Source organism: Motacilla alba, chromosome 9, assembly GCF_015832195.1.
Source record: "Motacilla alba alba isolate MOTALB_02 chromosome 9, Motacilla_alba_V1.0_pri, whole genome shotgun sequence".
NCBI classification, from domain to species: Eukaryota; Metazoa; Chordata; class Aves; order Passeriformes; family Motacillidae; genus Motacilla; species Motacilla alba.
The window spans coordinates 22284333-22297419 of NC_052024.1; the positions used below are offsets into that span (position 1 = coordinate 22284333).

The 13087-nt window shown below is 43.7% G+C and overlaps 1 protein-coding gene across 1 annotated transcript in view; it reads right to left on the minus strand.

Moving 5' to 3' along the window:
• Window positions 1-13087, minus strand: part of LOC119704349 (neuroserpin) — a 45630-nt gene that overhangs the window by 16391 nt on the left and 16152 nt on the right. The window contains exons 2-3 of the mRNA XM_038145430.1: window positions 3946-4213; window positions 2454-2684 (exon numbers count right to left, since the gene is read on the minus strand). Of these exons, the coding sequence (XP_038001358.1) occupies window positions 2454-2684; window positions 3946-4195 (481 nt within the window). The 5' untranslated portion in view covers window positions 4196-4213. The remainder of the gene's footprint in view (window positions 1-2453; window positions 2685-3945; window positions 4214-13087) is intronic.

The following is a 13087-nucleotide window of genomic DNA, read 5'->3' on the forward strand; positions in this document are numbered from 1 at the left end:
AAGAAACCCAGCTGTCAGTCTGCATGTCAAAGTGAGCATTAAATCCAAACTTAAGGCAGCTTGAAAAATGCAAGAAAATAAAAAGCAGTGTTAACGTGTAATTTCCAATTCAGATGTTTCATTAAATCTCCAATTAAAGTGCCAGTGTTTTGTAAACCTAAATCACAGTGTAGGTGTGTAAACCCTTCCATCAAATACGTGTTAGGCAACTGTTTCTTGATCACTACTAAATATACCCTACAAGGAAGCCACGAGGAGAAAGGGTCACGTTTGGAATGTTTACCCTGCTGCTATGAAACAGTTCAGCACTTCCATCTTAAGGTTAGAACTTGTACAAACTTTGGTTCCAATCCAAAGAAGCACTTAAATGGGTGCTTGATTTAAAGGGGCTAAGTGCACCCATTGCAGCTTCACCTGGGCCAGTTCTGAAGGAGCTTCAGTGATCTTCTGTTGAATTCAAAGCCTAATTCAAGGACTAAGCACCACAAATCCACATAAATTCCCAGCATTTGTTCCAGTGGCACTAGCTCTTGAAAAGCAAAAGAGGAAAACCATCTAGCATCTGCTCTATTCAGGGGAGGTGCAGCAGCTGAGCATGGCAGCTGCTTTGCTCCTACTCCTGAATAAGTCATTTACATCAGAATGCAGTCTGGTACCTGCTGCAGCTCATCTCAACCGCCTTGCATTTCACCAAAATCATTCCCACTTTGGTAAACTGGGTGCACTGACCAGATCTGTCACTGCTCTTCAGGAATTACAGCCTCCTTCAGATTGCTTTCTGGCTCACTTCTATTTTTAGCTGACATTGCAATGCAAAGTGTTTATTTTAACACATTCCTCCATCTGATTATTACTCCTTAATCCATGGTTTAAAAAACAAATTAATTCTGCTTTCTGGAGCATATGATCCTGACTAACTGGTGTGAAATTTGTGTATCCCAGGGCTGGATTTCTTCCGGGTTGCTGTTTGTACTTCATTTTATCTCGAATGTTCTAAGGAGGGAGGTGTGACCAATACTCACTTGGAGTTGGAAAAAAAAACAAAAGGAAAACATTTCCAGATTTCTATTTGGTACTCATATTTCTTTATGTTTTTTTCAGCCACATCTTGTTAATACATTAACGAAATGTTCAGAATTTTCCTGCCCAGAGGAACCTTTGATGGTTCCGTTTTCTGCTCTGAGCCTCCCAACATGCTCAACAGGCTGGAACTGAAAGCTGGCTGTGCTGTGCCCCTTTTCCAAGGGGGAAATCAGAGAAAAGGGAACCAGCTGAGGGACTGGAACCACCCCAACCTGACACCAAGAGCCCCCCAGCTGCCCTGGTGGGCCCTGCTTTTCCTTTTCCCTCAGACAGACACCACATCTGTGGAAACCCTCTGCAATCTGCTGCATCACTTCCACCCTGCTATTTCTGCAGCCTGAGAGAAAGGGCAGTTTGTCAGGAACAGAATGGCTGCTGTGTTCCCTTGGAACAAACCAGACCCTTTTCAAAAGGGAATAAAAGCATTACAGAAGGTTCTTTTCCACTTTGGAGCTGTGCTTTTCCAAAAGGAATTATGGATTCTTAAGTGCTCAGACTTCATGGGGATGTGTTAATTCCTTCCAGGTGATTCCAATCCCTTCAAATTCCCAGTGGTACAACTGTGTCAGAGCCAGACCTTCCTGAATTACTCCCAAAATATCAACCTTCAGATGGGCCAGAGGAACCAGAATGAGAACATGCTTTGATCCCTGCACCAGGAGACTCCCAGATATGGGGACTCTGCATGGATCCAGGAAATGCCACCTCTCTGGGAGCTGCCAAGCCAAGCAGCATCCTGCAGCTCTCAATGTGCATATTTACAACAGTAATTTTGTGCTTAACTCCCCTGCTGCAAATTTGTGTTGTGAAAATGTTGACAGCGTTCCTAAAATCAACTACCCTCTCAACATGCTATCTCGTTTCCTCACACTGCAAAATATTACATTACACACTCTGATTTTGTGGTTCAAAATTAGCTTTTTATTCCCCACTATTCTATTTCCCAGTACCTTGTGAGCATGAGCTCCTCAGAGGAGGAGTGATACTCCACACACGCAAAGCACGAGCCAATAACCGCTCTGCAGACAACTTTTCTGCCATTAGCAATAATACTTATGTAAAAAAAAAAATTAAAATACTATTAAAATGCCTATCATTAAAACAGTCTCATTCAATAAATGTTACAGATGGTAAGACCAGAGAAAATATTCAAATAGCTGCCACATGATTAACAATGACTAATATTACTTATGACAGATCATTCCTACACAGGAAAAAACCAGAAATACTAGAATTCTTCTCCTGGTAGGAGATATTTCAGTCTCAGACAGAACAGATAAAAGCCAAAGCACCAACCCAACACCACTGCACAAGTCTGGAAGCAGAAACACTTCCTGCAGGAAGCGCACAAAAGGATCACATGCACTTACTATTTGTGTGATTCTCCACCCATTTATTGATCTGAGTAGCAACAGCTGCACTTTGGCTGAAATCTACATTCTCTACTTCAGCTTTAAAGTATTTTTTCACCAGCTGCAGGAATTTGTCACTGACGTGGAAGCCATTCTGCACGTAGAGGGAGTTGGCGATGTCCAGCACGTAGTGACTTTCTTCAGCAGTTGCCATGTCAGAAAGCTCCTTCAGGAAGGCAAACTCTTCACCTGGGGAAGGAAAAAAACACCTTCAGGGGTTCAGAAAGGAAAATTATTCCATGGCTTTTCTGCTGAAGTTCACCAAAATGTTTTATGCAAAGGAAAGCCATCTTTATTAAACAAACTTGTTTCTAAATCTACACACACCTTCAGATCTGAAGGAGTAATCTCCAAGATCAATTACTTAGAGCCTGTTTTTATTGCTAGCTATAATTAGTCTAATTATCGAGACATTTGAGTCCCACTAGAAGCAAAGCTATCAATGGAAATCTTTTCTACACCAGAAGAGCAATTAAAAAAAATTCTTCTTACATGTTCCATTTCTAAATCTTGCCACCAGAAAGTCTTAACAGAACTTTTGTTCCATCTTAAATGCCAGTTGTTTAAGGAAAAATAAACTTCAAGTCTTGAAACTAAGGACCTGCACCGCCTCTTCTATGCCAAAGAATTTCCCAGGATCCTTAGTGGGGCAGTACAGAATCCTTGGCAGGTAATGAGGAATCCTGAACAGGATTAAAGCAGTCTGCTTTAAAATAGGAAGCTTGTACTGCTGCATGAAGGTGAAATTTTTAATTTAAAACCCTACAAAATAAACCTTAAAACTGATGGCAATGATGTATTTCAAGCAGAAATCATGGGAACACTTTCACTGAATGCCATTCATATCCCAGAATAGTGAGCAGCCCAGAAAAAATCAACTGCACAACTCCCTCCATTACAGGTAAGGGATAACTGATTATTGTTTTAGAGACAAAATGTAGAACTCAGTTGGAGCTGCAGCCTCCAAAAAGAGGCACCAGCTCTGCAGTGGCTCTGACAAACACAGTTTGATGTCTGCGTTCAGAAATTCCTCCCCAAAATCCTTTCACTGAAGACTCCGAAGTCCAGCCCATTGCACGAGTAAGAAATTTCATTCAGGTTTCAAAGCAGTTCCTTGGATTTCAATAGAAGCAATTTTGCTGGAACTACTGCTTTCCTTACCAGCTCCCACTATAATCTCTCAAAAGGATGTTCCTAAAAATCTTCTCTTTCCAGAGGCCAAGGCAAGTTTATTTTGGAGCAGAAGCCAAGGTGAGCTGCACCTGTTGAAGGTTCAGGTACCCCAGCCAGGGTTTTATGTCAGCACCTCTCAGCTCGTGCAGAACTCACACTTTTGAGCCTGCCCACCAAAAAAGCAGTGATTTATAACCCATGGACATCAGCAGGCTGTTTGCCACCCTTGCTCCTGTTTCTCTAAGACAAAAAGTAAGACGTGATGAGAAGGGCTCACCGTTTTTCAGGCTGTCAAACCCCATGGAGTGCCGGATTTCCTTCAGGGTGGTCCCATGGGCTCCCAGCTCCACCATGCCCATGGCTATGGCAATGCTCAGGGGGGAGAACAGGATGTTCTCATCCTCCCTGCTGCCTCGCAGCTGGTTGTAAACGTTCACAGACAGCTCAGCAATGGTTTCATCAGGAAAATTGGTCTTGAAGGCTTCGCTTTGCAAAGCAAGCAGAGACAGCAGTCCAAGGAAATACATGACTTGAGATTTTAAGGTCTGCAAGATAAAGTTGAGACAAAATAAGATGGTTGGATAATAAAAAATTCAACTTGAGAGAAAGAAGAGTAGTCAACCTGTTAATCTTAAATCTGTGGGGGAAGAAAATCCCTAGAGTTCAATGCACAATGCAGTTACTTGGAGGAGACACTATTAAAAGAGAAGTAATGATGTATTTTCACATAAAAATAACCTCCTCCCTTATGTAATGGCATGTTTGTGAAATCTTCCAGCCCCAGACCAACAAAACACTCACAGCTTCTACAGAAAAGACCCCAAAGACAGCAACCCCTTCCCTCCTTCCCTTTGGAACTGTGGCTGTTTAGCAGTGCTGACCTGGAACTGGTTTGTGTTTCTGCACTTTTCCACAAGAAGACCCAGAAATCTGCTATTTCTTTTATTTGACATTCTAGTAAGATGTAACTTATTTATCTAAGTCCCTTTAAGTCCCCAACAGGTAAAACTGTTTCAAACACTGTGAGAGAGCTCCCTGACACCCGTGACATAGTTACTGTTCCGTGATGTTGCTCAGTTGCAAAACATGTGGCAAGCAGCCAAAAATTCTTTGAAAGAAAAAAACAAAAATCAATCATGCCTTAGTTACCAAATAAACCCCCTTTTGATAGTAAATAACAGTGAGAAGTTGGGTAGCTCTGCTAGCTGGGAGTCAACCCCCACTCAGAGGATAAAGGTACTGTACAGTGAGGAAGTTCCACCAGTGGGAGCAAGGAAGGAAACTAAATTTAAAAAGGGTGATGCTTCTGACTAATCCATCCCCCAAGCTCTGCTGAAATGCTCTGGGGTAAGCAACAGTTCTCACTCTACCCCAGTTTAGCTCACGCAACTACTGATAGTAGAATTCCAGCTCCTGGAGCAGGGAATGTGTAACTCCATCCTTCCATTTTTATTTTCCTTTAAACTCCGTGCTACCTTGGCATGAGACCCACTACTGCTGCAAGCCTTGGGTGAGAAACAGCAACCAGCAGAGCTCTCGTTTCAACTCCTTCCCTCTGCCACTCTGTCTCCAAGGCAGAGCAGAGCAAATCCTCCTGGAGCAGGGGCTTGGACAGGACAAGGCTCAGAGCTTTATCCACAAGTGTTTACAAGCTGCTGTGCCAGGCTGCAGGGCTCGGCAGCACATCCCAGATTTGTGCGAATGCTGCTGCTCCACGGAATCAATTTGCATGCAGGCAGCCCAAGTGCCTCTCCTTATGCTTCCCAGCAATCCTGGGGCTGCATTACCAGGTTTTATAGACATGGCACCAAGTGAGCTTTATACAACATTTATATTCTGCATTTCATCTTCAAAGGCCTATGTAGCATTATCTAATTCACTCACACGGCACTGAATGATCCATAATTTAAGTGTTATTACTCGCATTTTATAGCTGAGAAAATACAAAGAACAACAGGGTACACACACGTGCCTTGGCAGCCACTGGTGCCAGCACTAGTTAAGATTCCTCCTGTCCCCCAGCCTCCATCAGCCTTTTGTTCAGTCCTGAGCTGAGAAAATTGAAGAGATGAACCAGTGCAGCAACCCCACATGGTTCAGGGGAAAAGGAGAGTCTTGCCTCTCCCTTGCCTCTGCCCCTCATCTCCTTTCCACATATGTAAGAAATTTTCCCTTCCTAAATTTCCAATAAATTATTTATGGCGGCATCACTTCACTTCTGTGGATTACTTGATCAATCTTCCTCTGATTGTTAGTAAGATAGCAAAAATGTCCACTGAAGGCTCTTATCCTATTTAGGAGCAGCACAGAAAAGTCATAGAAGCCTAAAGCACCAGCTTTAATCCTTCTGCCTGCATGTTCCAGAGCACTGACAGAGCTACCCAGCAGTGCTGCCCAGTGCAAAACACCAGTCTGACCATCATTATTTATTTCAGAAACTCTGAGACACTATTTATAACCCCAAACATTATCAACACGCCACAAACTTCCCCAACAAAACTGCTTCATAGCAGTACATTTTTTTTAACCTACCCATTTATAAATCATTGACTTAAGGATATTAAGGTTTCTACTATAGAAAATAACTGGATTTCTCTGTGATCATGGGCATTGTAGATTTCTTTATTTAAAAGCCCTGGAGCATACCTCTGCCAGTGTTACATAAGAGTTGAGCCAGCACATCACCACGATAGACGGAGCCCAGGTATTATTCTCTTATCCTAAAAGCTGCACAAGGCAAGAAAAGCTTAACGAAGCTCCAGCACACAGGTCTATCGTGGCACCAAGAACAGTACTCAGGAAATAGATAAGCAGGAGCTCATCTTGCTTTTGTCGAGGATGAGCCCAAATTTGGGAGCTCTCCCACCCTAATCTATACAAACAAGTTGCGCAGCTCAGTGTGGATGCAATTACACAGAGAGCTGAAGCTTTCCACTCCTGGATCAAGAGCAGCTTGAGCTCACTTGGAGACCTGACGTGGTTAAAACAGATGTGAAATAATCTGCAATTTTCAGAAAGGGAAGTTCCCCAGCCTTGCAGTTGCAGAGGCAGCTGCTCAGCACTCCATCACTGATCTCTGTCCTATGTACTACTGCCAGACAGGCTGAAATAATTGCACAGGGGAAGGAGGGGAGAAATTTATACATCTTAATTAAGTGTTTAACATGCAGGTCAGACTGTCTGAAAGCTAATAAAATATTTGTTATTAGACAATGCTGGAACCCCAACATTAGATACAAATCAAAATCATATTTCTTTCTGTCCACTCACCAAAAGCTCCTCATGTGAAATAATTACACTATATTACTTTTCATTATTTAGTTGGACAGAAAATAAAGTACATAGATGGAGACAAATAAAATTTATACTGAAATGCTCTTAAAAAGACACAGTACCAGACTTATGTTTTTAACTACAAGCCAAATCCCACTGATGGCAACACAAGAGGCTGAACTGTGCAGAATGGAAGTTCCCAGTAGGAATGAATTAAACCCAAACAATTTCGATTTCCTCCCCTGCCCTTCCACATCATTTCAGCCTAGAGAACTTCTAATGAAGTTCACAGTGAAGTTCCCCATACAGACACCAAGGGGAAAGGAAGATAGGGAGGTCGGAGTGAACACATGGATGCAGGCAGAGAATTTTTCAGCTCCTTGGCTGGCAATGCTCTCCAAAGTGAAAATGAAAACACAAATGAATGAGTTCAATGCAAGGAAAGGTGCTTTAAAGCAAACTAAAGATCTGTGGGTGCTGGTCAGTGGGGAGGAGGCTGTAAAACACCACAGATCAATCCTTGCCAGCCAGTGTGAAAATGGTCTCATCTCATCCATCAAACAGGAAATGTCCATGGTAAATTCCTCAGTTCAATTCCTCTCACACTTCTGGCTCGTGCTCACACTGCTCTGCTGACAACTGGGAATCCAGCTCTTGATTATCATTCCAGCCAGAGCAGTTCCTGCTCCTCTGATCCTGCCTCACTGCAGGCTGGGTTACTTTGGGGTCTGTGCTTCCTCAGGCAGGAGGGCTGTGTCCCACCAAGAGCTGGGACTGATTCAGGAGCAGCAACTTCTCAGCATCCCCCTCCAGTCAGAGCCCAGAGCACCCTGGATTGTCACTGCAGCAGCACTGAGAGCATCTTTAAATTGCCTGGACCCTACTCACAACCACACTTCAAGTGAAGGAAATGAAGCTGAACATTATGTAATGCACATCCAGGAACTTAAACAGTCCCTGGGAGTATCATCAAAATTTGACTCAGTCTTTTCTGTCTTCCTCAGACATCCCCAGTACAGTCTGTCACTGCTGATCTGCATCAATGCAATCTGGTTAAATAATCCTGCAGCAGAGGCAAAGGAGTCAATGTCCCCGCTGAACAATGTTTAAAAATCAACAATCATCAGCTTCACATGTTACTGTGTACATTTTGCTTTCAGTGGCTAAACATAAGAATAAAAAAAAAAGCTGTCAAAAATGCTTGGGCTCCTCAGCCACACAGTTATTAAGGCCAAAGGTGTGAATTTCTTATTTGAGGGTGCCTCAGACAGATTCTGAGTTTTGCTCGATTTCATCAATTGATGAATGAACACCTCTCTCCTACCAGGCAATCAAGGAATCAGTGCAAACAAATTCTTGCCGCAGCCTCTTCTTGAAAAACAGTTGTGTATCACAAATCCTCACTTGCTACAGAGGTTTGTCAGAGCATATCAGTTTTGCTCTGGCTTGCAGCTGTTCTCAGGGGAAAAAAAAGCAGTGATGGAACACTCAAACAAACAAGATTCCTGATATCCGTCCTTCAGCAGGTACTGGCGCTGAAGTCACACCTGGTTCAATTCCCAGCAAACTTTTTTTATTCAGCATTTCAGAAAACACCTGGAAAGATATCACCAGTCCGAAACTCAGCCCAGCACATTTCCCCAAGTGGCCACAACCAGCTCAGGTCTGCTGCTTGCCTGCCCAGATGTGCTCCTGTGCATGGGCACAAGGGACACCCATCCTTGTGATGGCTGAAGAAAAACATTCATCTGATAAATACAGGACTGCTTCTCCAGCTCTTGTCTTTCCCCAGCATAAGGCTGGGATGACTAAGAGGAAGCAGAACAAATTCGCCCCCTCACACCCACAAACTCTGAACTATTCGGTTCCAGTAAAATGCAGAAGGGGCAGGAGCTCTCTGTAAGCTGAGATATTTTGAGATAGCCTATCAACAAACTCCAACTGAGTTCACAGACATGAGGTACCACGGATTTTGAAACAGCGAGACCTGGACTCGGCGTAGGAAGGTGCCAAAAATTCAATTAAGGGTTGAATTCTAGTACCTTGTACTTGTCAGACAGGTTGAAAAAAATGGGTTATAATTTCCTTTTCTTTTACACCTTTACAGAGGGTTTTATAAAGAAACTAATTTATGGCTTTAAAAACCTACAAAATAAAGCTGTGATACATTGCCTTGGTTCCTCAGCACACAGAGACTAAACTAAGATTAGTTGCCTTCAATATTACTCTTGGCTACCTGCAAGCTAAACACCAAAGGTGTGGGAAGTACAAATGAGAAAAACTGCTGATTCCTGATCAGTGTGTTAAAAAAAAAAACCCTGGGAGGAAAACAAGTGTGGTAACAGCACTGATTACATTGTCTCCTGTAAAGAGCAGCTGCAGGAGCAGACAGAAGTCTGGCAGAACAATTTGATAAAGCAACAGACGGATTTGCTCAGGGACAAGACCTGCTGGGTCAGGGGAAAAACCCACTGTGGATCCAGGCAGGAACTGGGGGATTCTCCTTCTCCCCAAACCCAACCCGAACAGTGCCATGCTCGTGGCAGGTGGATCATGGAAGGATGTGAGTTTGGTGGAATTCAGCCCCTAGTGCTTTGCCAGTTAAATATGACAATTGCTGCAGGCACCTTCACTCTGAATGATTTCTTGTTGGCAATCACACCTACCAATAAATACCAGAGAGAGGCACCAGCTAACCAATAACACCAGTTTAGAGAATGAACAGGGCTTAGACAATGAACCCAACTTCCCCTCACAAAGAACCCCCTGAGCCCCAGCCCAGCACAGGGGATGCAGGAGCAGTTGGTGAGATCCTCAGCTGTTCTCCAGACCAGGAATGGTTGTCATGGCTACCCTGAAGGATGTGCAGAGGAGCCTCCCAGAGATGTCCATGATTTGCTCCCAGCTAGTTCAGGCTTGCCTCAGGCCCTACAACAACAGGAGAACGTGGCTGCTGCCACAAACCTCAAGCTGCTCACAAACCCACCTGATCCACTGCAGAACAACACAAGAATGGCCTTTTCAGTCCCTTCTGCTTCGTCCAGCAATACAAGATTTTCATTTGAAGATTGGGCAAAAATTGCACCTCCAGCCAGTACTACTGGAGCAAAAGCATTCTCCCCTCCAGAACGTTGTGGTTTTACCACAGCAAACTCCCACAGAAGTAATGTGAGACCTGCTCCCATCAGCTGCTCCCTGTGTTCATCTCCCTTCTCCTCCCCAGCGCTCAGCCCCTCTCTCCCTCCAGCACAGGAACTGGGAAATAAAGCTCAAACCTGAGCTGGCTCCACCTGAGAAATAATTTCTTTTCCACAGTCAGGACAGCAGTGCAGGGGATCAAACATCCTGCTGGGATCCAGCAGGGCTCACCCAGCTCCCTGGGATGTGTGGGGCTGCACACAGAGCCTGCCTGGAGGCAGCAAATCAAACACCAATCCTCACAGCACATACACCACTCAGGAGGTGTTACTGCTTAGAACCAGCAGAACAGAGCCAGGGAAACGGGAAAATAACTAAACAGCCATTAAATGCTTCAAGCTACAACTGAACAGATAATCAACTGGCTATTGAGGGCAGTGCAGGCAGCACATGAAGGGATCTACAAAGGACTTTGGGGATCAGTAGTGCAGTCCCTGGAAGAGGTGACAAGCCTGGGAAATTCCACATTCCTTGGACAGCAGGCAGGCACATCGCTGCTCTCTGTGACATGTGTTCCATTTAGCCAGCAAGGCAGCTCCTTCATGGTAGGGGATGTACGTACATTTTCTGTGCTGCAAAAAAATGTTTATCCCTAAAAAATGTTTACCCTTAGCCTATGTGAGCATCTGACCTTGTCAAGCAGAGACTCTACAGACACATGTGGAACCGCTGAGCTTGTTGGGATCAGTTTGTCTCAGTGCAATGACATCTCTATCTCAAGCTGCACAAACATTTATTAATAAGTTAAGGGATTTTGTCACCATCTGTCAATTATGGTGTCATTGCCCTCTGGAGCAGGAAACCTTGAGGTTAATTTCATTAGAGAGCAGCACAATAATGATATAGGAAATAGTGGGGCATTTAAATCTCCAGCATAGAGTGACTAAGACAAGGAACAGTCATTCCATAGGAAGTGTTTGGACCACACTAAAACCTTGCTCTCCAACACACAGCCAAGTCATGCCCTTCAGGATTTAGTCCTGTTTTTTTAAGTGACCCCCATGGCACCAGGAGCACTGGGAAAACCTGAAAGGCAAATGCTACACTGAAAAATTTCATATTGACAATTTCTTTTCCATTGAATCCCAAATGTTTTTAAACTTTCATGGAGCTTGGCACTGACTCACTAACCTGCTGAGGCAATTATGCAAGCCAAAGTTGTCTTAATTGCGCTTCCTCAAGCATATTCCCTCAGCTCTAATTAAAAAATAAAAAGAGATGCTGAGAAGCCATGTCCAAAATACTTAAATTTGAATAGCCTAAAGCGAACATCTAAATACATGTCTAGACAATTAAAAAAGGTGGTCTTGTTTCCAAATCTACTGCTCTAAGGCCTGCAATTGGGAGGACTCATATGCAATTTCTCTGTTTGTTTCTTCCGTCTAGGAGAAACAAATTTTTAGAAATATTTGGCAGAATGCCTTATTTTTTGACAGCTCCAGTGTGCCCCACAAAGTAAGAGCTATAAATAAGAAAACACAAAACCCACAAGCTCTGTGAAGGAGAAAATTTGAAGCATTATGGAACTTGGGGATTCTAAAAGGTTCCGAACTGGGGGTGTGCCTGTGGCTCATCTGACAAAGTCAACGCAGACTGACTGGGGAGAGCTTCAAGCTTGAGACTGAAATACTACACAGGATCTGCCTCCAGCAGTCCAAAAGGGGGTTTACCTGGCAAGCTCCACAGAATTATCTTAGTTAGGCACAGCCTGTTTGGTTTTGGTGGTTTCAGCACCCATTTCTGTCCCGGGAGGGCTGTCAGTCCTGCACAGCTCTCTGCACGAGGTCTCTCTCGGGGACATTGGTCTGCTGGTGAAGATGCTGAGCTGACTGCTGGAAGGAGGGACAATGCCCAGACACAGGAGGGGAAAGTGGCTCTCAGAGGCTCTCCAGAACCAATTCTGACACACTCTACTGTCGCCCTGATTTTTTAAGATTTTTTAAAGCTTTTTGATGTTTACATTCTTGTAACAAACTTTCTCACACAATGTCTGTAAATAACTTATTGTTTTGCATTCTTTTCTGGAGGAGGAGAAATTTGATGGACTGTTGGTTTGTCCGGTGTCATTGGAGAGGTGGCACTGTCACCCTCCAATCCACTGTCACTTCTGGAAAGCTATAAATGCTGGAGTCAGAAAATAAACTTCCCCTTTTTTTCTTCACCCTGAGAACAGCAGCGAGCGTGTCATTTTGTGTCCTATAGTGACACCCTACCTCTGCAATGGCTTGACTTTTCAGTGAAGGCCAATGCAGTACTCCACTCAGGGTGCAACCATGCAGGGAAGATACCCCAAATGAGACAGCAGCATTCCTTTTCCTCCCTCAGATTTCCTTAGGGCTATCTGGGAAAGGAAGGGTGAGATCTAATTCTGTAATAGTCTCTTTCCATCAGAAGCAGCAGAGATAGAACACTGCAATCAGTTATTTTAGACACAAGAACAACTTCTTGCCTGCTCTTGCACGTACCACAAATTTCCTGACTTACAGTAAGTCCCATTTCTCTTATTTTCCTGTGAAACTCAGCTGATCATCAAGCTCCCACTATAATTTAATTAAAAGGGCAGTAGCTAAGTTTCACCATATGCAACTGCCAGATGCAATCACTGCAGTTGGAGTCTAAAGGCGAGATCCCTGCATGTACTGGAGCGTAGTTGTATAAGTGATGAAAGCTGTCACTTATGTCACAGATATTGCTGTAATGCATGGTGATATTACAGCTTCAGCAGCACCAAAATATATTAATAATACATCCTGTGGAAGCATTTACAGCAAGTGAGTTTGGAATGCAGGGTTTCAAGCATTTTTCTTGCAACTCCCTATTTATACATAAAGTCACTTCAGATACATTACATTAGTCTGTGTACTTTGCCTGGCATTATACAAGCTCTCACAGCCAATTTTAAACCTTCCAAAGTAGGAGGACTAAAAGACACAACTAATTAAGGAGAA